This window comes from Thermobia domestica, chromosome 16 (assembly GCF_964235325.1).
Source record: "Thermobia domestica chromosome 16, izTheDome1.hap1.1, whole genome shotgun sequence".
NCBI lineage: Eukaryota > Metazoa > Arthropoda > Insecta > Zygentoma > Lepismatidae > Thermobia > Thermobia domestica.
This window is the reverse complement of record NC_137469.1, coordinates 117,940,809-117,966,461: the sequence shown is the minus strand read 5'-3', so window position 1 is coordinate 117,966,461 and position 25,653 is coordinate 117,940,809. Positions and strand designations below refer to the sequence as shown.

Sequence of the window (25,653 nt, the reverse complement as noted above, 5' to 3'; positions counted from 1 at the left end):
ACTGAGACAAAAGAGATCAATCACACATGTGTATCTTTCTTTCTTTCGAATTTTAAGTGTTTCAACTTGAACAACGTACTATTTATTATGTTTTATTGTTGAAATCTTGTACTTGATTGTTGTTCATTTCCCTCATTCAACGTTTGATAAAATACTTAAAGAAATAATCAAGTTCCTTTGGGGGTCATACTTGCGCCGCCACTGCAGTATATCCGATTGTACACTAATGGAATCTACGAAAAAAATAATGGGCGTTTTCTTTTATACGACTTCGGTCCGACGCTTTGTTCTTGAGTTATGGCTATTTTACATTTTTCCGACAAATTTTCGCGTGATTAAGGCGCCGAGAGGCATTTTTACACCCAGGTTTGTGTACACTTTTCGTTTTATATCGGTGTCAGGAATCACCTCCCGACGTTCTTAAAAAGTATTAATTAATGCTGTATATACAGTATACGGGCGCCACTTTATGTATTAAAACCACCAAATTTGTTTAGTAACGTAAATAACTAAACTATGAAAACGTCTTTACTAGAGAAACACTTATTAGTTCTTGTAATAAGTTTTTTGTCGAACAAAATGAAGTAAAATATGAAGGGCTCGGTGCAATAAGGAGCTAACCCTCAAAAAGATGTTTTCGAGATATTAGCATTTGAAAGTTTGGAAAAATCCATAAATCGGAATTATTGTTGTAATGTGAAATTCATTCGTAAGCATCACTGAAGTTTCTAGTTTATATAGACACATACAATTGTGTACACTTTAAGTGCAAAGTGTGTTAAAATGTGTCCTTTTGCAGTTCAATATTACTCATTGTTGGTTTGCTCCTCATTGCATCAGAATGTTGAATGTGAGTTCTGTTGAACAACAACTGACAGAAATGCATGACAATTATATTGTGAACAAAAACAGACATAATAATGATAAATCAAATTTAAGTATGTAAGGAAAACAAAATAATTTATAAATTTAATGCATATGAAGTGTCATGTATTACAATATTCTCAACACAGACACCAAATAGTTGTATATTAATGCAAGTCACAAGTTATCTTAAATTCAACCGAGGCAGATCCTTCTTATGTGTCAGTCATCAAGTCCATCCAACATTTCTGCACTCTCCTCTCCAGCCACTTGTGTCGGAACAAGGCTGCAATAAAAATTATGGTATATTAGGGAGATCCAATCCAACAAGCACATTAGGTCAGAGTATTTCCGGACATCGATGGGAATTTCTTCCTGGTGCTTGCATGGCAAATCACTGAGATTCACTTCTGGTAGAGGGTGGCCTTGTTTCATTAGTTTGCACGTAGTCCATACAGGTGCTTCCTTCTGGTACAAATAGTTCACATACGAAACATGGGGAATAGCTGATTTCATCTTAAACATGGCTGCCTCTGAAAACTTGAGAGCCTCCTTGGTGTCTATGGTTGTTTCCTTGGTAGTTGATGACATAAGTGGTGTGAGATCCTTGAAGTCGGTTTGCTGCACACGTGTTACATGATTTTCTATTATAAATTTTCTTGTAGATTCCAAACTAGCTACTGTAAAAGCGTTTGGGTCGTTGTGATGCCTACCCCTTCTATCGTTTTGGGCTGTGACGTTCCCATCCTTGACCTGTTCCTGAAGTAGCCGTATTCGTTTTCTGCTACGACAGAGGCCGTGAACTACAAGAAATGCTTTCTTCTACACACTAATACCTACACCATCAATTTTCAAATTATAGAAAAACGTGAATGATCTCCTGGAAGATTGTTTCTTTCTGTAGAAGTGTTTCGTTTTCTGAATTCTCATATTTTACATGAGGTAAGTGTTCTCTGTTGCATAATCAGGCAAGTTCCCAGATGAGTGAAAAATAAACTCTCTGTCTTCCTTAATTTTGTTCCAGCATTTTTTGGACATGTAGATGGTTCAACTTCATTCCTGTCTGGAACAACATCCTTCGAAAGACAGGAAGTGTACTGCTTTCCTTTATTTCTTGTTTTCTTATTTCTTCACTCTATCCTGGTTATCTCGCTCACGTTGTCTGTTTCTCGTTGGAGGATATTTCACAGGAGACCCATCTGTCGTACTGTGATGCGCAGGTAATCCTGAAAAGGATAAGAGCACCAAAATTTATTTTAAAAATTCACACTGGGTGCCTTTCAACAGGACATTAGAAATTACAAAATACTTCATCAGAACATTCTTCTGACTACAATGTTATTGAAGCCACTGCAATTCTAAACCGACGCTTCAATCCTACTGCTAATCTGAAGGTCCACACATTTTGCTATCGGACTTTTCATCACTAAATTTAGCAAAAATTGTATAATCCACTCGAAAAGCATAAATATTCGAAACACATCATTACTGGAAATTACAAAACAATTCTGATTATTTATCCTGCCGTGATTTCTTCATGACCTTTCTCATTCCATAGCATTTGCCGCACCGATCTTGACGCTACGTTGTCAGAATTCATCATTATCACAGAAAACTGTACATGAGTAATGCCAATTTTTTCGTGGTTAATCATTTCAGCAATATGGCGCTAACCTACATTCATCATGTTAGCAGCTGTTGCCATCAGAAAATATTCATGATTTTTCTGTACCAACTTGCAAGAGTCCTGATGAATGCATAGTGAATTGATTTGCGTATTAACATGCACGTCACAACTCACATTAACAGACCGTTTTTTCTAATCCCAAGTCCGAGGCAATAAGGTGTTAACCAACATTTTAACAAAATATCAAAACTAAAACGTTGTTTCTTACCTCAGAGCCTGTGCTTACGCTGCTCGATACTCCAGACACATACACTGGGTCACCAAAGCTGTTGTCACCGAGTAAAAAGTCTCTAGAATCACTATTATTATCACTTCATTAGAATCACTAATATGTGCGGAGTTGCTCTGCAGACCTTTCCCCATGGCCGCCATTTTCCTGTGGCTTAACACCTTATTGCACCCAACTTTCCGTTTGTACGTTCCTTTTGAAAAAAGATGTGACGTGACTGCGCGGGAAGATAACGCAGCGCTTTCACCATCTTTTGGTAAATGAAGCAGATATTCATGCCCTACGTATTACACGGTGTATCTCAATTTTGACAAAAGTGAGGGTTAGCTCCTTATTGCACCGCGCCCTTCATATATACCAATAAATGAATATAGCTTTATTTTAGAAATGCAACGGGCACTGATTATCGAATACTTCTCTAAAATAAACAGAAACAATCAAATTTATAAATAAAGAGCTTTAAAAAACTTGAATTGTTTACACTGCTTTCCATCGATTGCGCTTAGCTTCTGAAAGTTTTTGGGCAATAAATGAGTAGTAGCTCTCAAAACTCCTACCAAACAGACCTACATGTTCATTGCTTTAGTAGCTTTATACGTTTTTTTAAAAGAAAAACGATTGTACGTTTTACCTGTTCTCTGCCAGTAGCAACTGTATGAATGTACTCGTATAATACAAAACTTGTGCAGAAGAATTTAAAAAATATTTATAATGTGATATTTCGCAGGCCACCTTTTCGCAGACCTGTACCTTTACAGGTTCTTTCCCAACAGCCACTATATGAATTTAATATACAGAACAGGTATGCAGAAGAACAAATAAAATCACTTGTGTACAATGTGATGTTTCGCAGGGCGCGCAGTACCCTTCACGGGTTTTTCATCTACAATAACAGTATTTATTTTACAGAACAGTGCTATACAGAAGAATAAATAAAACCGGTTATCTTTAATGTGGTTTCACAAGGCCGCCTTATGTAAAGAACGCCCTGTACTTACCAGTAACAACTGTAAGAATTTATATATACAGGGTGATTCAATAAGAACGTACCAGGCCTATATCGCAGCTAATACAGCACGTAGTGCCTTCAAACAAAAAATTTCATTACCAAATTGTATGTGTAGAATGCAACAAAAATAGCAGCGAGATCAGTGGCGTCTCGTGAATACATTCAACGGGGGGCAACTTCAAAATTTGAAATGGAAAGTGGTATAATTGTTAGAATCGTTCGAAAGGAACGGGGTTCGTTGTGCCTCCATTGAAACCAGCACACAATGGGAGAAACGTCAAGAGGAAACACGTTGGCATATTTCTTCCTCTGTGGCAGCAACACGATCGCATTACGAGGTCAAAGTCAGATGATGCGAGGGTTTCTGCATGCGGAATCAAGGGGAAGAGTAAATACTAGTCTGAAACGAACGGGACGTTTTATACGCGGAATCACACAGTGTAAGTGGCGACAACAATGACGTCAGCAAGAGACCACGACGGGGGAAGAGTACATACTGTAACAGTAAGCAGAGGTACATACAGAATGAAGCTCTAAATAGAAAACCAATGACATACGCAATATTTGAAGAGAGTGGTTTCCCTATGGTTGCGACAGAAGAGCAGTGGATGGGGAGAACTATGATGAGGGACAATGTATGATGCTATTACAAAACGGAAGGAGAAACTATTGGTTGCAACGAAGAAAGACAAACCGAATGTGCTGTTGCCAAAGCATGGAACAAAACATGGGGACAGAAAGCTGAGGCATTGCAATCAAGCCATTGGAGAAAGATGAGTAAAGAGCTAAAGAATCAGCTTAGCTTCTGCGGAGTGTAGTCGACGCCCCTGGCTTTCACAAATGTTCAAAGTGATGTCCCCAAACAGCAATACAGCGATTTATTCGCTGTACTTAATTGTGAGCAACAGCTTCCAACTCGGCCACGTTGATGGTCCGGAATGCGATTGTAATGCGGTCTTGCATGTTGCGAATTGTAGTTGGTCGGCCTTAATTCGACTCTAGAAAAAATTGTCCATACAAGTAAGGTCGGGCGACCGCGGAGGAAACTGTGGATTGGAACCTCTTCCGATCCAGCGTTGCGGAAATAGCACATTTAGCTCTTCCCTACACATGGCAGCATTATGGGCTGGATAGCTATCTAATTGAAACCACAGCGTCTAACGTATATGGAGCGGTACGTTTTCCAATAGCGGCTGTAGATGGTGTCGCAAGAAATCACGAAAAATTACACCTGTTAAATGACCAGCAAAAACCCATGGCCCAATGACCTGAGTCCCTACAATGCCACCCGACACATTAATGTGCCATCGGTGTTGCCGATCGACTTCTCTCTTCCAGTGAGGGTTCTCCGCTGCCCAATAATGTGCATTGTGAAGATTCACGTTGCCATCACTGCAGAATGTCGTTTCATCAGCCCATAAAATGAAGTGAATGAAATTCGGATGTTCTCTTGATCATCCAGTTGCGGAACAGAAGCCGTAAATGACAGTCCGCATCATTTAGTTCTTAATGCAGGGGGAGGTGATACGGGTGAAAATGTGATTTCCACAGAATACGCAGGACACTATCTTGACTGATACCACGATCTCATGCGATCTGCCGCGAAGATAACTGAGGATTTACTGCAATAGCGGCAGGTATAGCAATGGCAACGTCTTTATTTTGTACGACTCTTCTCTGGACACCATAGCGTCCACGCATTTTGGCTGTCTGCCGCAATCTTGCTGCTAATCTCCGCAGCAGATTGTGGGAAATAGCTTGTCGCTGTGGATAGCGTTCAGCGTATAATCGAGCTGCAGTCCTATAATTTTCCCGGCATTCCCCTAAAATCATGAGCATTTGGAATGCCTCCAAATTCGTATACCGCATGAATGTTTGGCCGCGCGGTGCTACATATTGACAGATGGCCGGGCGGTGAGTCTTCCCGAAATTATACAAGATAAGTGAAATTGCTAGTTCTTACTTAAAATTCTCATTCCGGTATTGAAGTAAGTTTATTTATAGTCTCGAACACCACTCCTTTCAAATTTTAGAATCTTAAATTACTGATTTACACTATTCCGTTTGGAGAAGACCCCTGTCCAATAATTTCTCTGCTGTTTAATGATTACTTATTTGTGATCAGATCATTGCAGGTATTAAGATATTTTGGAGGTACTAGTAGACAGACCCGAAACCAGCCATAGAGGTTTAGGGAGCCATGGATATGTTAAGGGGATAAGGTATTAAAAATGTTCTTATAAATATCTAAATTGTGTGTTTTTTTTTGTATTAATATTAGGATTTTGTATTGAGATCTGGAGGAGCCACGAAAAGTTTAGGGGGTAGGTCCCCTAGCTGCCCTCTGGTTGCGGGCCTGCTAGAGAAGAGTAAAGTAAGAGTAAAGAAGTAGAAGAGTAAAATTTCAGCATAACACTATTTCTCTTTTCTAGGTTTGGTGACTTATATGCAGAAAAGAGTACACTAGAATGTTGGCTTTCCATGGGTACAATGTATCTAGGATTACTGATTAATTGGTGTTTCTTTATGTCTATTTTAACGTCTGCTTTAATTCAGGACAGACACCAATCTAGCGAATATTCTTATGAGTTAGAAGATCTCAAGGCGCACTTAGTAAGTTTTTTGCATTATCCTTCTATTTCATGTTTAAATAGCCGAGTAAATTGTTTTCGCAAAAAATAAATAAATATAAAAATAAAAATAAATTATTTATTAATGTTCGAATCAGGTATCGTAGAACTTTTAGCTTCTGATATAGGGAAACGTTGTTATTATTTAAATTCTGTGTAGTTTGGGACTTACCGTCTAATATCGTCCAAAGTAACTTGATTCAAAGCCGAGATCTGAACTCATTCTTTCTGACCTCATTGTTTTCAGTCACTAGAACACCGTAGATATACAACATTTTAGAAAAACTAGTAGCCAAATTTATTAGGCTCGTACAAAATGAGCTTGCCTAAAGTCACCCTAAATATCTTTCTTCGAAGACGAGATCTTGTCAAGTATTTTCCTTGCCATCAAATATCGTAGATTTACCCCATTTCATTAAAATCTTTAGACAAACACGTCAAGCTCCTACGGGATGAGTTTATACAAAGTTACCCTAAATGCATTTCTGCAACGATGAGATTTTGCTAAAACTTTCGTTGCAGTCGTATATCTCAGATTTACTCCATTTCACGAAAATCATTAAGCAAACGCGTCAGGATCTTACTAAATGAGTTTCTCTAAAGTAAGCCTAAATGAGAAGTATATTGTATTGTGAACGATTTATATCTAAAAAGGAAAATAGATTCGCAGGGTTGTCCAAATACATTAGGATAGATTAAGTTAAGTGAGCGTCCTATTCTCTCTTGTATTGACTTCTCCCATTGTAGTTGGTCAACACTACAGAAAAGTCGTGGTTGACCTTTTCCGATATAAATTGTATTAACTTCACTTACGTGTTACTAAATACGGAAGTTAACATCAGACGTTATTCAAGCTCTTAATACAACGCTAAAAACAACTTTGCATAAGGCCAATAGAACTAAATTGGATATAAGAAAAGCAAGAGTAGAAATGCAATGTAAATTCAAATCTTTACGCTGCATTAATCATTCCTTACCTAAAGAAAGTATATTTTATTAAGAAAACGAACACACGTGGATCCCACTCGTTGCGCCCTTGGTGAGCATGAATACTTATATATAAATCTGAACATATGCTTTGTTTGTATGAGTAGAGGTCCCTGCTTTTATCCCCGTGGGAAAGTTTTCGCCATGGGAATGTTTCACTGTTCGCTACCTGTTTAGTTGCTGTATGGAAATAACGTGTTATGACTATTTGCTTAAGCTCATTAGTTGCTAGGTGAAACTTGGCCTTGGGTTCCCACGTGAAATTGGATTGTTGTTAAGGAGGTATAGCGTTTCATGGCTATTTTTGGAAGTATTGATGTGTGTGATGTTGTAAACCTATAGTAATAGTATCACGTGACAAAACGTAGCGAATGATAGGATGATGACGTTGTAGAAGGAACGTAGAAAGTGTACGTATGTGTTTGTGTAGATCATTCCGTTAGCAGGTATTGTGAAGGAAGAAACATCAAATTAAAGATGGCATCGTCAATGAATCTATTAGATAAACTTAATATGCCACCATTGGAACCCTTTACAAAGATGCACGACTTAGAAATTGGCTTACCATTTCGTATTGTAAACTGTGAGGTAATTACAACGATATGGAAGGAAAGATGTGTGACAATTGAAGGAGGTGAAAAAGTAATTTTACCAGGACGCTGTACTAAAAAATTAGAAGCAGATAATGGTGCATTATCGCATTTGCAAAGTGGAACTGTATGTTTAACATATAAAGGAATGAAGATGAATGTATCTGGACGTAACATACACTTTCTTGAATTTACTGAATTGGTATCTTCTTCGTACGTGTATGGGACATGTATAAACAAGATGGTTTTCCTCTTCTTCGTCTTCCTCCCTTCATGCGTGCCCAGATATCAGTATGCATAGTGCCGTTATTCTGTGTTGATCAGCCACTGGAGTAACATGTCTATGAGTTCCTGTGCATCAACTATGGATACTAAGAAAGAGTACTTATTAAATGCTAAATATGGTCTTAATTCAATGAAAACCAAATTAATTTGTATAGGACTGGATAGTGACACATTTGAACCAGTGATTCATATTGGTAAAAGACTAGTGTTTGGAGTGAAGTTAAATATGGCAGAGTGGGAGAAACTTGTGCATTTGACCCCATTTGTTTCGGAATATTTGAACTCTCAAATTAGAATTACATTTATAAATTCTCTTGAAAGGAATAACGAACTGGTGGTAGAAAATTAATGGGTAGAAAATTAATGATGTTAGAGAAGAAAGGAACACGTCATGCTCCTCGAAACACTGCGTACTTAAATTTAAGTGATTGGCTTTATTTTTTTGGAAATTTTACCGTCTATTGAACATGCTGTGGGAAACAGTAAAGCTTGTAGTGTTGTGCTACGTGAATATTTTGACTTGTGTACAGTTACTATTCGCAATTAAGTACAATCGCAAGTGCCTTGCACGTAGAAGACTTGCTGGAATTCATACATGTGTGGATGAGGAGAGTATTATTAATGGAATAAACATAAGTTTTTCAAGTGTATCTCTTGATAATAATAAGAACAGTGATGTGAACATTGATGGTGAAAGATCAAAATTGGAAATGAAAGTTTTTGCAATGAAAAACTCCTAGATTCAATTAGGAATGAATTATTTGAGAGCGTACAAACCCAGCCATGGTGGAGAGAAACCAATAGTCAACCTTTGGAGGGTATCGATGAGGTGGATTTCTGTTAATAAAGAAGAAAATTGATTTGTTTTTGAATTATAATGATCAGTGTAGTGATAAATATAGTGGATTTGATAATAAAAATTATAGTGAAATTGAAGTGTTTTATTTACAAATAAACTTATGTTCTGTGTTCGTTCAATACAATTAAATATGATATATTTTATTAGTTTACTAATGTTTTACGTTTTATGAGAAGAAAATCCTATCATATTTTCTTGTATACTATAAGTATTATTTATAATAATGAATTCACATACTTGAATCGTTTTTAAATAAAAGAAAAAATCGTATTTGTATTCATTATTATAGAGCTTTGTCTTAAGTATGATAGGACAATTTTTTACTTTGAAAAAACTAAAAGTAGTTAAAAATATAATCCTATATTATTACTACTACAACTATAATATTGAATCACATATTTGTTTTACTTTAAGGAAGAATGACTTATTAAGTTTTTGAATTCATTATTATTAGTTGTATGATTACATTATTGAATTTAAAAAGTTCTGCATTTTTCATAGTATGAGATTCTTTCAATCAGTGATTTTCTTTTTTTAAAAGTACAGAATATGTTTTATGATATATATTTAATTGATCATAAAACAATTATTACGGAATGGAAAAACAATAAAACAATTTTTAAAAACAAAAGAGAAATAATACAAACTATTTATTGACGATAGAAATATTTACACAAAAGAGAGGAAAATGATGGTAAGTAGAGTACATTATTTTTAAAAAGTTTTTAAACACAGTTCTTAATTAACACAGTTTTGAAAAAAACATATCATATTGACTCTGTAAATTATTTGAAATTGTCACTTTACACACAGACACACACACACACACACACACACACACACTATAATATTCCTTCATTGTTCACTTAAAACTGTCACTAAAATTTTCATATTGATGATAATGATTCTGTGGCGAATCAAATTTTGAATGTATTCACCAAAATATATTTTCGTTATTTTTGTAGTTCATTTCGTTTTCTTATATGTTATTTATTGGATTGTTATATGTTATTAGTTTAGAAGTTCTCAATGATGCTATATGACTAGTTATCGTCATACGTCATTAAGTAGTGCATATTTGAGCGTATGAATATGGAGGCAAAGTTAGTTATCCTTGTAAATTTTAATATTTATAGAAATATTTCTAAAGTCAGATAATTCAGTTGATTTCTAACTTATATTGCAATCAGCAAAGCCTATGATTATTTAAATAAATTAAATAGACTTGACCATGATTACAAAATCATGTTTAATATACACGTTTCCATGGATACCGCTGTGTAAACCCCAAACTTCGATATATTGTAAAGCAAAAGTGAGGTTAGTTGGGTTCGAGAGTTTGTAGAAAATGGAAATTTTATAAAGGTCGATCCAATATAATTTAATCAACAGCAAATTACGTATTTTTTCAAGTTTTAAGCTGCCTTCGAATCAATAATTGCTTAAAGGATTAAACAAAGTGATTTTAGTTTAAACTGGATTGTATTTAAATGAAAATTTGTCGAGAAATAGTAAATTATACACAAATATATTGGCTGCGGACTGATCAAAGGAAATTTGGATCTTCATGTAGTAACTGTGAATAAGGTAAACTAGATTTAGCTATATAATGAGCTCATTCAAGTGATATTTAATTCGTCTTCAGTGGAATATATTTTACAAGTGACATAGCCTTCAACATGATCAGTACTTAAGAAACTTCAGCTCGCCTCCCTCGATAGGGGATGGCTGATACCTAGATTCACTACACAAATGTCTTAGCTAGAACAAAATTTTAAAAGTTCAGAAATGTTGACTAATGTATAAAAGTTAATTTACGTATATAAACAAGTCTTGGGCATTGTAGAATATCATGTATAATCAAAATTATTTTTTGAGTTGAAATATAGTAAATCTGAACCTGCTCTATACTAAATCTATTTTAATTCTTCTTTAATTAAGTGGTAATTGGATTGCATATCTGATCTCATGTTGCTTTGAAATTACAGTGCGATCGTTCATGTTTGTTCAATATAGTACAGAAAAATGTAGAAATTGCGATCACAGGTTAGATTAGATTATCTTCCAGGTCTTGTCCTAGTAGTATTTCTTCAGTCAATGCATGTACAAAAATCTGAAGATTTGTGTAGTATTTCTTTGCCAATGCATGTACAAGTACCTGTACTAATAATGAATGTGTAGAAAATACCTACTAGAATATAGGTAATACAATTAGTAACACAATTGTATAATGTATGAATTGATAGAATATTAAAAGCATGAATTTTTATCCTCTTATTTGGAAATTGAGATCTGTAAATTTGTATTGGTGGATACATGCATGTTGATTGTTTAATATTATTAACAGGAAACTAAATGTATTAAACATCTTATTATGTTGATTAAAAAACGACATCTATCAGCAGATGTAGAACTATTTTATGAAACATAATCACTGTTTTTGCTAATATGCAAATTATAAAATAAAAAGTTGGAAAGCAAATTTTTTAGGAGTTGAAATTAATTCTATAGCTTGTATATAATAAATAGTTGGTATTTAATGGCCATAAAATTCATCAGTAGGGATTTGGAAGAATCTGGTATTATTTGGATTTTATTACAGTGTCAGATTGCGTAAATACTAATAAAGCTAAATACAATGAATTTTATTTTCCAACATATCTTCGAAGTAGTTAGGTAGTTCCAGATTTTACCGCTACAAAACGAAGTGGCGACCTAGAATAAGCTAATTTCATTACACATCACATTTATTTATTTATTTAAGACTGTTTAATATTATCTTTTTATAACTACAAAGAGTGGCGAGCCAGCCAGGATTTTATTTGTCCTTTTCTGATGAGGCCGACGGTGATTAATATTACGATAATAAATTGATAAGAAACTGTGAAATTAAAAGGCTAAGACAATAATAGATAGACATTGTGTAGTGTGTCAGGTGCAGTCTTATCTCTTTTTCGTAGGGTAGGTTGAGGTATTTTTGTGATATAGTTGCTTAATATGAATATATTATCTGATGAAAACTAGTGACGTTATATTTTTTTATTATTTCTGTTGTGAGATGGTGCGTAGTCGCAAAGGAAATAAAAACAATATGATCGTTAAATGTTGTGTACAAAAGAAAGACGATTCTGTACTAATCTGCAATAAATGTTCAGCGGGATTTCATGTTAGTTGTTCCAGAATGACTGTGGAAGATTATGAACCATATCGATTAGGTAATGCTACATGGCAGTGTAAACAGTGTAAAGATCAAAGCACTATCAGCGATAACGAGAAAAATGGCACAGATTCAGTTGATGTTTCTGGAAGTGGACTAGAATCTCCTACTGAATCGGAGTTTAGTACTGTTAGAGGTAATTCAGTAGTAGATAATGTAAGTATGTTACCACAGAATGGAAATGGGGGGAAAGTAAAGGACATTGCAAATTTAGATCAGTATTTGGAACAGATGAAAGAATGGTATATATCTATGGGGCTGTTTGAAATGTTAAATAAAAACACTGAACAGTTGAAAGAATTGAATTATACCTGTGTGCAAAAGTTTACAAAGTTAGAGGAAAGCAATGCACAGATTATCCAGGCACAAGCTAAAGTACAAACATAAATTTCTAATGTTCATACTGAAGTTTTTAAGCTACGTTCTGAAGCTATAAATAATAGTAAACAGATAAATGAAATGAAAACAGACTTATCTAAAATACGTACTGAGGTTGGTGAAGTACAAGTAGAGGTTGTTCGTGTGCGATCAAATTTAGTAGGTCAGGTTACTGAACTAAAAAAACAGGTGTCAGAACAAGTTAGTAATTTTAACACGCAAATATCAAGCGTTTGTGCCGAAATAATTTCTTTGCATGAAGAGTTAAATACTGTGAAATCTGATGTAGATAGATCTGGAAATAAGGTGAAAGAAATCGTTTCAGACTTGGACAAGATGAAAATTACTGTAGAATCATTTAATGAAGTTAGTAATAATGTAAAGTTGATGAATCAGAACTGGAAGAAAGCTACAGAACGGGTACAAACCAGTTTAGATAAGCACAACACAAGATTGGATGATCATGAAAGGCGAATTGGTTTAGAAGTGTCACAATTCAACAATTTAGAAAATAGGCTTTCTAAATTGGAGGATAAGGTTAGCATGTCTAAGGAAGGGGTTGCTACTGAAAGAAATGATTCTAATAGACACGTGGTTTACACTAAAATTCATGTTAGGCGCAACAGAAATTCTAAAGAAACGCGAAATCAAGATTTGTTTGTTTTTGGAAGGTCCTAGTAGTGGTTCTGAAGGAGATGATGAAGACTTTAGATTTATTCCCATGCGCGCTAGAACTAACAAAGTAACGCTATCTATGCATACTAAAGTTCTTAACAACAGAGACATTCAAATGGTCAACCTTCTGATTTTGTTGATGTTTTGCCGAATTTGATGTTTAGTAGTAATGATAGGTATCCGAATGAATGTTTGAACTCTCCAATGAGAGATTATACTAATTTTAATATTCCAACTAATAATTATCTATCAAATATCAGGTTGCCTAATAGTCATAGAACTAATGTAGACAATGAATCTCAAGGTAAAGCTTGTGTTAGGTTATCGAGTGATTTCCGAGAACTACCTAAGTTTTCGGGTAACATAGAAAAGCAATCTGCAAGAAATTACTTACGAAAACTGACTCAATGCTTAGATTATTTTAAATTGGACGACAGTATGAAGTTATACGCTATTTCAAATACCTTACAAGGACAAGCTCAGTCATGGTTTAAATCAATCGAGTCCAGATTAAGGTCTTATCGAGATTTTATTTACTATTTCACTCAACAGTTCTTTTCTCCACAAATGGAACGATTAAGGTTAAAACAGCTACAGTCTATGAAATATGATCCATCTAAATACAAATCTTTGACAGAATATACGTGGTATTTATTGGAACGATATTTCGATATAGTTAGTAAGCCATCTGAAATTGATGCCATTAATTTGGTACTTGATGCTCTCCCATACGAAGAATCCAGGTTACTGAAACTAACAAAACCTAAATCCATTAATGAACTTACATACACTCTTATGGAGTAGCAGTCTCCTGATAAATCAAACTATATTGATAGACGGTGGGCATAGAAAAAAAGCAAATATTCATAGAGTAAAAGTAGCACCTAAGAAATTTAATAAGGTTAAAACTCTTGAAATGTCGTGTCAGACTGAGGAAAACTATGTAGAAAATTCAGGTAACATGCACCGAAATAACAACATCCCACGTGATAATAATAGAAATAATAACAACAGGTTTTCTAACAGAAGAAGCTCTAGATTTGAAAATAATAGAACTAATTTGAGTAGTCAGAATATTAATAATTATGGAAGGTACAGAGAAAATAGAAATGGTAATAGTGATAAAAGAGTTGGGAATAATTACATAGGGAATTTTAGGAATTGGAGAAATGTTCCTCATAATCAAAATATGCCGTACTATGCCTTTCCTCCTGTGACATTTATGCCCAGTATGTTAGAGATTTTCAAGGTTCATATTACCCACCTCGATTTTACCAGAATTCGAATCAAAACAGGGAAAGCTCAATGTTAGGAAATCCCTCTAGAGAGACGGAAGAAATTAATATCTCAAATACAAATCTGGGAAATGTCTCTGGCAGCCGTTAGGTTGTGATGGGGGTATCGACTGTTTAGAGAAATCATCCCCATCAAATAAAATTACTGATAGAAAACATGTTAAAGAAATTATCGAGGAAGAAGAAACACTTATTAAAGAAAGAATAGATGTTACGGTTGAGAATAAAACAAATTTTGATTCAAATGAACCTCCATTGAAATTATCGATTTGTTTTGTTATTAATGAAGAAGAAAGGGAAATGGATGAAATTGTGACATATTCTTCTCCTACTCTCGATTGTCATATTGCCGATATTAAGTTAAAGGCCATCTTGGATTCTGGTAGCGACTTAAATTTATTAAATTATAAAGTTTGGGAACGGATTAATGCAAAATTTCCGTCTGCTAAATTGAAGCCAATGACTTCCTTAGTTCTGAAGGGATCTGCTGGAAATGAAAGTTTTACAGTGAAGGGATTCCAAATAATAAACATTAAGATTCAAGATGTATATTTGAAATACCTGTGTACGTTTTAAAGAATTTAAAACCAGATTTTATATTGGGTTATCCGTTTTTCATCAGACACAAAGTAACACTTAATTGCAAAGACAAAATTTTAAAAATTATGGATAATTTTGAAAAGGAAGTGACAATAAATTTAGAAAATGAACAGACTGTGTATATAGACTCTGTTTCATCTGAATCCCAAAATGCAGAAATATATAGAACCGCAAGTATTAGTGAAGATGAAATCAAAACTGCTGTAAATGAAAGGGAAGATTTGTCATCATCTGTTAAAGATAAGTTAGTGGAATTACTTCTCAGATATAGACATTTATTTTCAAATGACCCAAGATTGATGAAAGTCGAACCATACAAAATAAAACTCAATGATGATGAGCCAGTAGTAGGGAAAATTTATCCCATACCACAAGCCTTGCGTAAAGCTTTTGAACATGAATTAGAAAACTGGTTGAGACTAGGGGTGGCTGTTGAGAAGAGTAGTCCCTATTTAAACCCAATTCACTGCGTGAAGAAAGCTAATGGGGCTGTGAGGCCAGTTTTGGACCTCAGATTACTAAATCTGAAGGTCGTAAGTCCTAAAATTCAAGTTGAGCCTGTAGCAGATTTATTAGTAAGACTAGCAAGTGCGAATATATATTCAAGTATCGATATTACACAAGCGTATTATGGACTTCCCCTCTATCCAGACTCATGAGTGTACGAGTTTCTTATATTCAGACAGACAATACTGTCTGTTGACTTCCGATGGGTCTTCGCACTGCTACAAGTGTTTACCAAGAGGTGATGAATAAATTCTTTGGAACACAGTTGAAATCATTCGTGATAAATTTCCTAGATGACCAGTTGATTTGCAGCACTTCTATAGACGACCATATTAGACACTTAGAAAAGGTCTTTCAGATATTTGATTCTGCTAATTTTGCATTAAATTTTAAAAAAATGTAGTTTGATACGAAAGGAAATAAAATTCTTGGGACATATAGTTAGTGGGAAAAAGATCAAAGTAAACCCAAAAGTGAACGAGCCTATTAGATATTTTCCGCTTCCAAAGACAAAGAAACAATTGCGCTCATTTTTAGGGCTTATTTCATTTAGAAGGAAGCACATAAAGGATTTCTCTGAGCTTACTGCCCCACTTTTCGACTTATTAAAGAAAGACAGAAAATTAGTTTTTACCCAAGAATTGTTGGATATTTACGAAAATTTACGTGTTATAGCCAGTAATCCTCCAGCATTAGCACAACCAGATTACAGTCTACAGTTTCATTTATATTCAGATGCCTGTGCCCAAAGTTTAGCAAGTTACTTAGCGCAATTTCCAGATAATCAAGAAGAACCTGAGGTCATAGCTTATGCTAGCCGACGAATAAAAGCCCATGAGTTTTCATTGAGCATATACCAATTGGAATTACTTTCAGTGTTATATGGTTGTGAACAATTTTCTAGTTTCATACTAGGTACGCCAGTAATAGTACACACAGATAATATGGCAGTAACACATGCTTTTACTGTGAAAAATTTAAATGTAAGAACGACCAAAATTTTTCTTAAACTGCAGAGATCTGACCTTACCTTTTGCCATATTTCTACAAAGGAAAATAGAATAGCAGATATACTAAGTAGACATCCACCTGAACCTCCTTTGGAAACTGAGTATCATTTCATAAATTTTCTGACGAGAGAGGATTATCCATTGTTTGCTTTCGAAGAACTAAAGGAGGAACAACAAAAGGATGATTACTGTAAAAAGTCGATAAAGGTTCATTCTTCTAAAACATGCATTCATCAAAATGCTTTATACTTTAAGAAAAAGATATTACAAAATTGGTTACTGGTAGTTCCAAAGACTATGGTTAAACCAATAATAGAAAAATTCACGGGAAAACACATTTTGGTATAAAGAAATGTATGGATTTTATTAAGAAATTTTTAAGTAGAAAAACCAGAAGCAAGACGTTAAGATGCATATAAAGGACTGCGTAGAATGTGCTAAAATAAAATATCCAAACAAAATAATTGCAAAAGATCCATGTCACATACAGGCAGATAGAGCTCATGAGAAATTATGTATTGATATAGTTGGGAGGTTACCTAAAAGTAGTGGGTATAATTATATATTATCAATTATATTATCAATTATAGACGTATATTCCCGGTTCGTAACTTTCTTTCCTCTGAAAAAGGCAAATTAAAGAGAGATAATTTTCGTTTTAGAAAGTAAGTACTTTTATATGCTACCATATCCAACTTATCTAGTAAGTGATCGTGGAGCTCAGTTTTTATCCAAGAGATGGAAACATTTTTGCAACAAGAATATTAAGAATATTAAACATATTGTAACATCACCATATTCTCCCTTTTCAAATGGTTTGATAGAAAAAGTCCACAAAAACTTAAAACAGCTAATTAGATTAGTGTCATGATGATCACACCAAGTGGAACCAAATACAGCTAATACAAGATTCTTTGAACTATTCAGTATGTGAGTCTACTGGTAAATCACCTCTGGAATTATTTCTATCATATTCAGCTGACTTACATTTTCGCAGAATGTATCCTTGGCCTAAAACTCTAGAAGACACAAATTTAGAAGATAGACAGTTCCAAGCAGAATTCAATATTCAAAAGCAAAACAAGTCTGATAATGAGAATAAAGTCAGAAAAGGAATATCTATAACGAAGAATGATTTACTCTTAATTAGAACACATAATCAATCTTCTGCTATTAAGCAAATGATTCACAAGTATTTGTTTTGCTATTGCGGTCGATTTCTTGTTTATAAGGTATTAAGAAATAGAACTATTCTGAAAGACTTACAAGGAAATGACATAGGAAGTCAGAACTTTACCAACTTAAAACTTTTTAACTGCTCAGAAGAAAAGAAACAAGAATTACTGAGAAATTTTAAGGAGCATTGATTAGTGAATTCTAATAATCTCAGGAAAAGAAAGAAACGTGACGATATAAAGTGTAAGTGGCTTATACATATCAATTAGAGAAAAGATTAATAAATGTTAGTACGAAAAACTTCATATTAGTAAGGAAAATTAGTATAATAATCTGTTGATAAACTTTAAAGTTTATTAAATTAACTTATAAAAATACTCATTCTTAGGTTCTCAGTTGGACAAATATGTAAAGCTATTCATTGAACCTGTTCTATACTTAATATCTTTAAAAAAATTAGAAAATCAATTTTAAAAATAAGTTTTTACACTTCGTTTCAAAACTTATTTTTAAATCCCTGCGCTGGAAACCTTGTGGCGAATCAAATTTTGAATGTATTCACCAAAATATATTTTCGTTATTTTTGTAGTTTATTTCGTTTTCTTATATGTTGTTATTTATTGGATTGTTATATGTTATTAGTTTAGAAGTTCTCAAGGATGCTATATGACTAGTTATCGTCATACGTCATTAAGTAGTGCATATTTGAGCGTATGAATATGGAGGCAAAGTTAGTTATCCTTGTAAATTTTAATATTTATAGAAATATTTCTAAAGTCAGATAATTCAGTTGATTTCTAACTTATATTGCAATCAGCAAAGTCTACGATTATTTAAATAAATAGACTTGACCATGATTACAAAATCATGTTTAATATACACGTTTCCATGGATACCGCTGTGTAAACCCCAAACTTCGATATATTGTAAAGCAAAAGTGAGGTTAGTTGGGTTCGAGAGTTTGTAGAAAATGGAAATTTTATAAAGGTCGATCCAATATAATTTAATCAACTGCAAATTACGTAATTTTTCAAGTTTTAAGCTGCCTTCGAATCAATAATTGCTTAAAGGATTAAACAAAGTGATTTTAGTTTAAACTGGATTGTATTTAAATGAAAATTTGTCGAGAAATAGTAAATTATACACAAATATATTGGCTGCGGACTGATCAAAGGAAATTTGGATCTTCATGTAGTAACTGTGAATAAGGTAAACTAGATTTAGATATATAATGAGCTCATTCAAGTGATATTTAATTCGTCTTCAGTGGAATATATTTGACAAGTGACATAGCCTTCAACATGATCAGTACTTAAGAAACTTCAGCTCGCCTCCCTCGATAGGGGATGGCTGATACCTAGATTCACTACACAAATGTCTTAGCTAGAATAAAATTTTAAAAGTTCAGAAATGTTGACTAATGTATAAAAGTTAATTTACGTATATAAACAAGTCTTGGGCATTGTAGAATATCATGTATAATCAAAATTATTTTTTGAGTTGAAATATAGTAAATCTGAACCTGCTCTATACTAAATCTATTTTAATTCTTCTTTAATTAAGTGGTAAATGGATTGCATATCTGATCTCATGTTGCTTTGAAATTACAGTGCGATCGTTCATGTTTGTTCAATATAGTACAGAAAAATGTAGAAATTGCGATCACAGGTTAGATTAGATTATCTTCCAGGTCTTGTCCTAGTAGTATTTCTTCAGTCAATGCATGTACAAAAATCTGAAGATTTGTGTAGTATTTCTTTGCCAATGCATGTACAAGTACCTGTACTAATAATGAATGTGTAGAAAATACCTACTAGAATATAGGTAATACAATTAGTAACACAATTGTATAATGTATGAATTGATAGAATATTAAAAGCATGAATTTTTATCCTCTTATTTGGAAATTGAGATCTGTAAATTTGTATTGGTGGATACATGCATGTTGATTGTTTAATATTATTAACAGGAAACTAAATGTATTAAACATCCTATTATTAGAAAAACACACTGCTGAACAAGACTGTACTTTTAATATAAAAACACATTTACACGTGACGTTACGATCTTCTAGCCAAGATCCTCATCCTATTATGTTGATTAAAAAGGGACATCTATCAGAAGATGTAGAACTATTTTATGAAACATAATCACTGTTTTTGCTAATATGCAAATTATAAAATAAAAAGTTGGAAAGCAAATTTTTTAGGAGTTGAAATTAATTCTATAGCTTGTATATAATAAATAGTTAGTATTAGTGGCCATAAAATTCATCAGTAGGGATTTGGTTGAATCTGGTATTATTTGGATTTTATTACAGTGTCAGATTGCGTAAATACTAATAAAGCTAAATACAATGAATTTTATTTTCCAACATATCTTCGAAGTAGTTAGGTAGTTCCAGATTTTACCGCTACAAAACGAAGTGGCGACCTAGAATAAGCTAATTTCATTACACATCACATTTATTTATTTATTTATTTATTTATTTATTTACTTTACTGTTTAATATTATCTTTTTATAACTACAACTCCACACTCCAAACAAATTTTCGTATTGATGATGATGAAAGTAGCTATAAGTCATACTGTATAATGATGCTGACAAACACACGATGTCGTTCTTTTATTCTTTAGTTATATAGAATAATGAACAAATAAAGAAATGATAATAAAATAGTATACAAAACAAGTGGAGAAGAAGAAATGACAGACATAATTTCAGTAATCAATAATAATGAAGAATAAATGATAATATGTATAGAAAACAAGTTTTAACAAAGAAGGAGAAATGATTACCTGCAGTAATAGAGCAATCGAAGATTTTTTCTGGTGTTGATGAGAATTTATGGTGAAAATCATTTAAGGACTTCAATTTAGCCTTAAAACAGAAATAAGTATGAATAATGTCCACACTGGGACGATTTCACATTTTTAAATTTGTTTATTATTGAACTTATAATAAAGATAATTTCTACGTAGAAATTGAATGTATTGCATTACGTATGGAAAAATCCAAATGTATCGAAGTATTGTGCACATCCATCAGTATTAATATATACGGATACGCAATGGGGACCAATTTTAGTGGATGGATTTGTATCTATGATGAAAGCTGCAGGTACCGGAACATGTAATGGTAATTGGTTGGCTGCAAATACGCCAACGTAATGTTTGTGAAGTAAAGAATTTGTTTGAAGAACGTATAATAGTTCTAGTGTAGATGACATCGTATATAATAATGCATACATGTGCATATATCGGTCATGCTATCGATAGTATGATCTTTCCTTCGGCAATTTGTTTCTCCCTTGTAATTCTGACTTCTGTGGGACGAGACTCTTTCTCTTCTTCCTCATCTTCATTATTTACTATCATTTTCTTCATCACATCAAAATTTAAGTGTTTAGAAGACTCATAATTTAATGAAAATCCTTGTATTCTACGTACTTGATACTCCTTATTCGTACTGGGATCAGAAATACGTAACGCGTAAATCTTGGGTCCAGCTGATACATATTCTGCTATATATGCCTCATTACCATATTCGAGTAATTCATTTGTTAAATCACCTAAAAGTTTCCAGTTAGAATTGTGTTTTTACCAGGCTTTTAATTTATAAATTACTGAATCAGTATCAAAACACAATGCTTTTTCTTGTAGTTGTTCTAAGTACTTGTAAATTCCAATCTAGATTCTGCTGTTGTGTATGCGGCTATGGCAATGTTTACTGTTGCTACTGAAACAGGACTTCGTCTGTGTATTGCCAATATACATATAACAAATCATCATTTATTGAAAATATTTGATGAACGTCTATATCATGTGATGTTAATTTATCATATAATTCTTTTGGGTCATTAATGTTGCTTACATGTCCCATGTTGTCACGTTGATGAAAGTTCCCCCAAAATGAATTTAACATTAACTTAGCTTAACTCGTAAGTGCTGGGTTCTTTACATCTAGACGTATTTTTTCCATAAAATTGGCGTATGTACTTCTCCTTTAGCTAATCTGTTTCACACCATGACGGTCATTCACAAGCTTCCATTTTTGCTTTCAAAAAGGTGTTTATGTATTCTGCAAATAATCCACCACTTTTCGCTTCTTTGTCATATTAAACATCATCAGCCTAAATCTCATGGATATCCATTATTTTGTATCCTTTTTCGAATGCTTTTCTTACTTTATCTGCTACCCACGTACCACGTAGAATTCGTTCTTCATCACTGTGATTACAAGGTAACTGGTTTAATTCATCGCAAAACGTACGAGAAGGTGGAAACATTAACCTGTCATTTGATTTATAAGGTAACATTGGATGAAAGAGTTTTCAGAGGAAGAATGCTTAACTAATCCTAACTCTTCAATGCTGAGAAAATTTGAATCTCCAGGCTGATAGATAATTGGGTGACGAATTGGAAATTTCTTACATTTATATACGAACGGGTACAAACTTCAGGGTGCCCCACAAAAAAGCAGGAAAATTATTGTAGATTCTGTAATATGAGATGGACACATATATTTTCATTTATATTTTACTGACACTGTCACTTGAATGTTCATAATCAATGCAAGTGCTCAAAATGATTCCCTTTGGCTTCCACACAGCGGCGTAGACGTTGTGACCAATTTCCGGTGGCATTCTGGTTAGTTTGAGGTGTAACGTGTTTCCAGGCGTCTGTCAGTACAGCTTTCAAGCCATCAATGTTTGTGATGTTTCTCCTGTGTTCTTGAACCTTCTGTAGCAGTATATCCCAAATGCAATAATCCATCACGTTGAGATATGGACTTTTAGATGGACAGTCGTTAGGTTCGATGAAGTCAGGAGTCAGAAAACTACAATTGTTTCCACTTATCGTGTTTGTGGAAACGTTGTATTAGAGCCGCACATTTGACTTCTCGAGCTGCCTGGTGTGCTTCAGTAAGAACATTGCACTTTATTTTTCTGTAGCACTTCAGCGCAGATGCTTTCATAATGCGAAACACTGAACCTTTAGATGTGTGTAGATCACGAGCAACTTCACGCTGTCTGCTGTGTCTTCTGTTTTGTTTTTCTGGTGTCACAACAAGCTCAAACACTTTCAGTTTTGTTGGCGTCGCGATTTGACAAGTCATGCCAGATCCTCACTTACGCACTTTTGTTGCAGGTGATCCTTCCCTCTTTAGTACTGACACAACATCGGAAAACTAATTTTAACTTATTGCATTGAAGAACTGTGGCAAAATGTCCCTGCATTTCTTCAGTCCCCACGTCGGATGCTCTTGCTTAAAAGGACTATCACCTCGCGTTGGAAATTCGTTAGTTGAGCCATCCTGAAAAGAAACAATGAACAATGTGTGGATTACATACGTAATATACACAACGGAACAGCACAAAACTATACAACTGCACATAACACACATTATTGCACATACAATCGCTCTTATTGTAGAAAATCCAAATTTCCTGTTTTTTGTGGGGCACGCTGTATTAACATCTTTCTAGCACAGTTTTTCTTCTTCAGACTCTTGTGCTTTATGATACAAACGTATAGCATTCACACGCCCTCCACAAAAAGCGTCACGAGGATTCAATGGTGTTTTCTTTGTGTACGGGTGATTAATAACATAATTCTTCAACTTCATTTCCTGCCAACTGTTTTTTTAAATTCACGACCCCATATTTCATGAACTTCACATCCAAAATCGTTTAATTTTTGAATCTTCTTCGTTGTTGCTTCATATCGAAATTTCATGGTGTCCGTAGCATTGTTATCTATGGGTTTATCTCGGTCATTAGGGTAACAAAAATACAGCCGTGGGTAAAGCATTCTTCATATTCTCCACGTGTATTCTTCCTGTATCCGTGTCTGTCCATTCACCATCTATTTTCATTGATGCAATTCGTTTTTCCTTACTGTGCGCAGAATTGGTAGTTTGAATGTTTCTTGTTTTTTCTTCCCAACTATCCATTGTACTGCTTCAATCGATTGTACATCTCTCCATCGATACCCTTGTTTGGGATGATACCAATAGTATTTTTCTTTAAAAAATTTCTTCGATACACCAAGTTACATGCACTAGCGATTGTAATACATTCAAGTAAGGGATTTAGATTTGTTTCTGACTCATATGTATTCATGAAGGAAATATACGCTTAGCGTAAAGCTTCTACATCCAGTACACAATACTTTATGAGTTCTTTTATTTTAAAGTTATCATTTCGATATTCATTATACCATTCCAGGAACTTCATTCTTTCGTCTACTTTCATGGTATCTACTCCATAATACCTAATGCTTGGAAGTGTACCTTCATACGTTTCGTTCTCACGTCGATTAAAAAGTGTGGAAAATAGCCTTTGCAGAATTGAAGACTAAACGCACCACTTAATTTACTTAATGGCATAGGTAAAAATTTAGTGAATCTATGAAGGTTACGTTACCTACTTTAAGACGTAGAATTTTCGCTCAATTCATGGTCACCTCTTTAGTCCAGCTCATCTTCTAAACCATGGTTTTTATGTTGAAATGTGCATCATAACCTTTCGAGTTATGGGCAATGCATGTTAGGCCGGCTATACACTATAGGATAGATCCTAGGAAATCTCTTACGATTTGTCCTAGAGTCAAAATCTCAACGTGTATGGCATCAGGTCTCATGTCATTTCCTGTGTTCTGAACGATACTATGACATTTCTCTTATTTAGAGCACGCTCTATTTCGGAAAGAAAATTCGTAAGATTTCGATTTAAGCGACATTAGGTGAGAGAAAGTGAAAACAAAACAAGTGAAAACACAACTGATGAGGTATCTTCTGATCGTGCAGGTTTACTTTAGGTGTACCACTCGAAATAATTGTTGAAAAATTATAGTTTGTCACTGTTTCCTTAATGATTTGCATTGACCGACATAAAAATATCTTACATAGCATAGATAAAATCCCTCAAGGGGACTATAGAAAGCAGTTGTTGATAAACTACAATTCTTTTACGATTTGCGTACAAATACAGGGTCCGGATATATAGTATAAAAACTATAGTGCAAGAAATTCAACCATGTTGTGTTAGGTGGTTTCTGGAAAGTACGAATGCTATCTAACCGAGTCATAGCAGGGCGAAGCGGGGGCCGGAGCGTCAGCGAAGAGGTGCGAGCGAAGGAAGCAGGCGCGTCAGTGAATGTAGTGAAAACGAGTGGGTTTTGGCAATCATACGAGTTTGAATAGCACTTGTCATGGTATCGTGGTACCACTTGTAAACATAAATTATAGCTTCTGTAAACTATGCAGAAATACACCGGTGGTGGAAATTAGTATCACCGATCAGCTTTCATATGCACTCACTTAGGTAAATGTTTCGCAGAAGGAGTCCAAAAATAGGCAAAACATACAAAATTTACAGGAGAAATGGAAGATGCAAGTACTTAGACCTAACGCAATCTAACCAAATCTAACCTAATGAAATTAGCTAACCTAATATTAATAGAAGTAAGCGAAATTCTATCGCTTTTTGAAAATTGTGCTGGACCCATATACCAATATAATCTAACGTAACATAACCTAACTAACGTGAACCAACCTACACTAAATTATTGTGAATAGAAACTACCGAAATTGTAACATTTCTTAGAAAAATTAGCTGGACTCTTTCTGCTAAACATTGCCTCTCACCTAT

General features: G+C 34.1%; 1 protein-coding gene across 1 annotated transcript in view; it reads left to right on the top strand.

Moving 5' to 3' along the window:
• LOC145673364 (uncharacterized) overlaps nucleotides 1–25,653 on the top strand; it is a 779,808-nt gene that overhangs the window by 161,674 nt on the left and 592,481 nt on the right. The window contains exon 4 of the mRNA XM_081743004.1: nucleotides 6,222–6,402. Coding sequence (XP_081599130.1) covers nucleotides 6,222–6,402 — 181 coding nt within the window. The remainder of the gene's footprint in view (nucleotides 1–6,221; nucleotides 6,403–25,653) is intronic.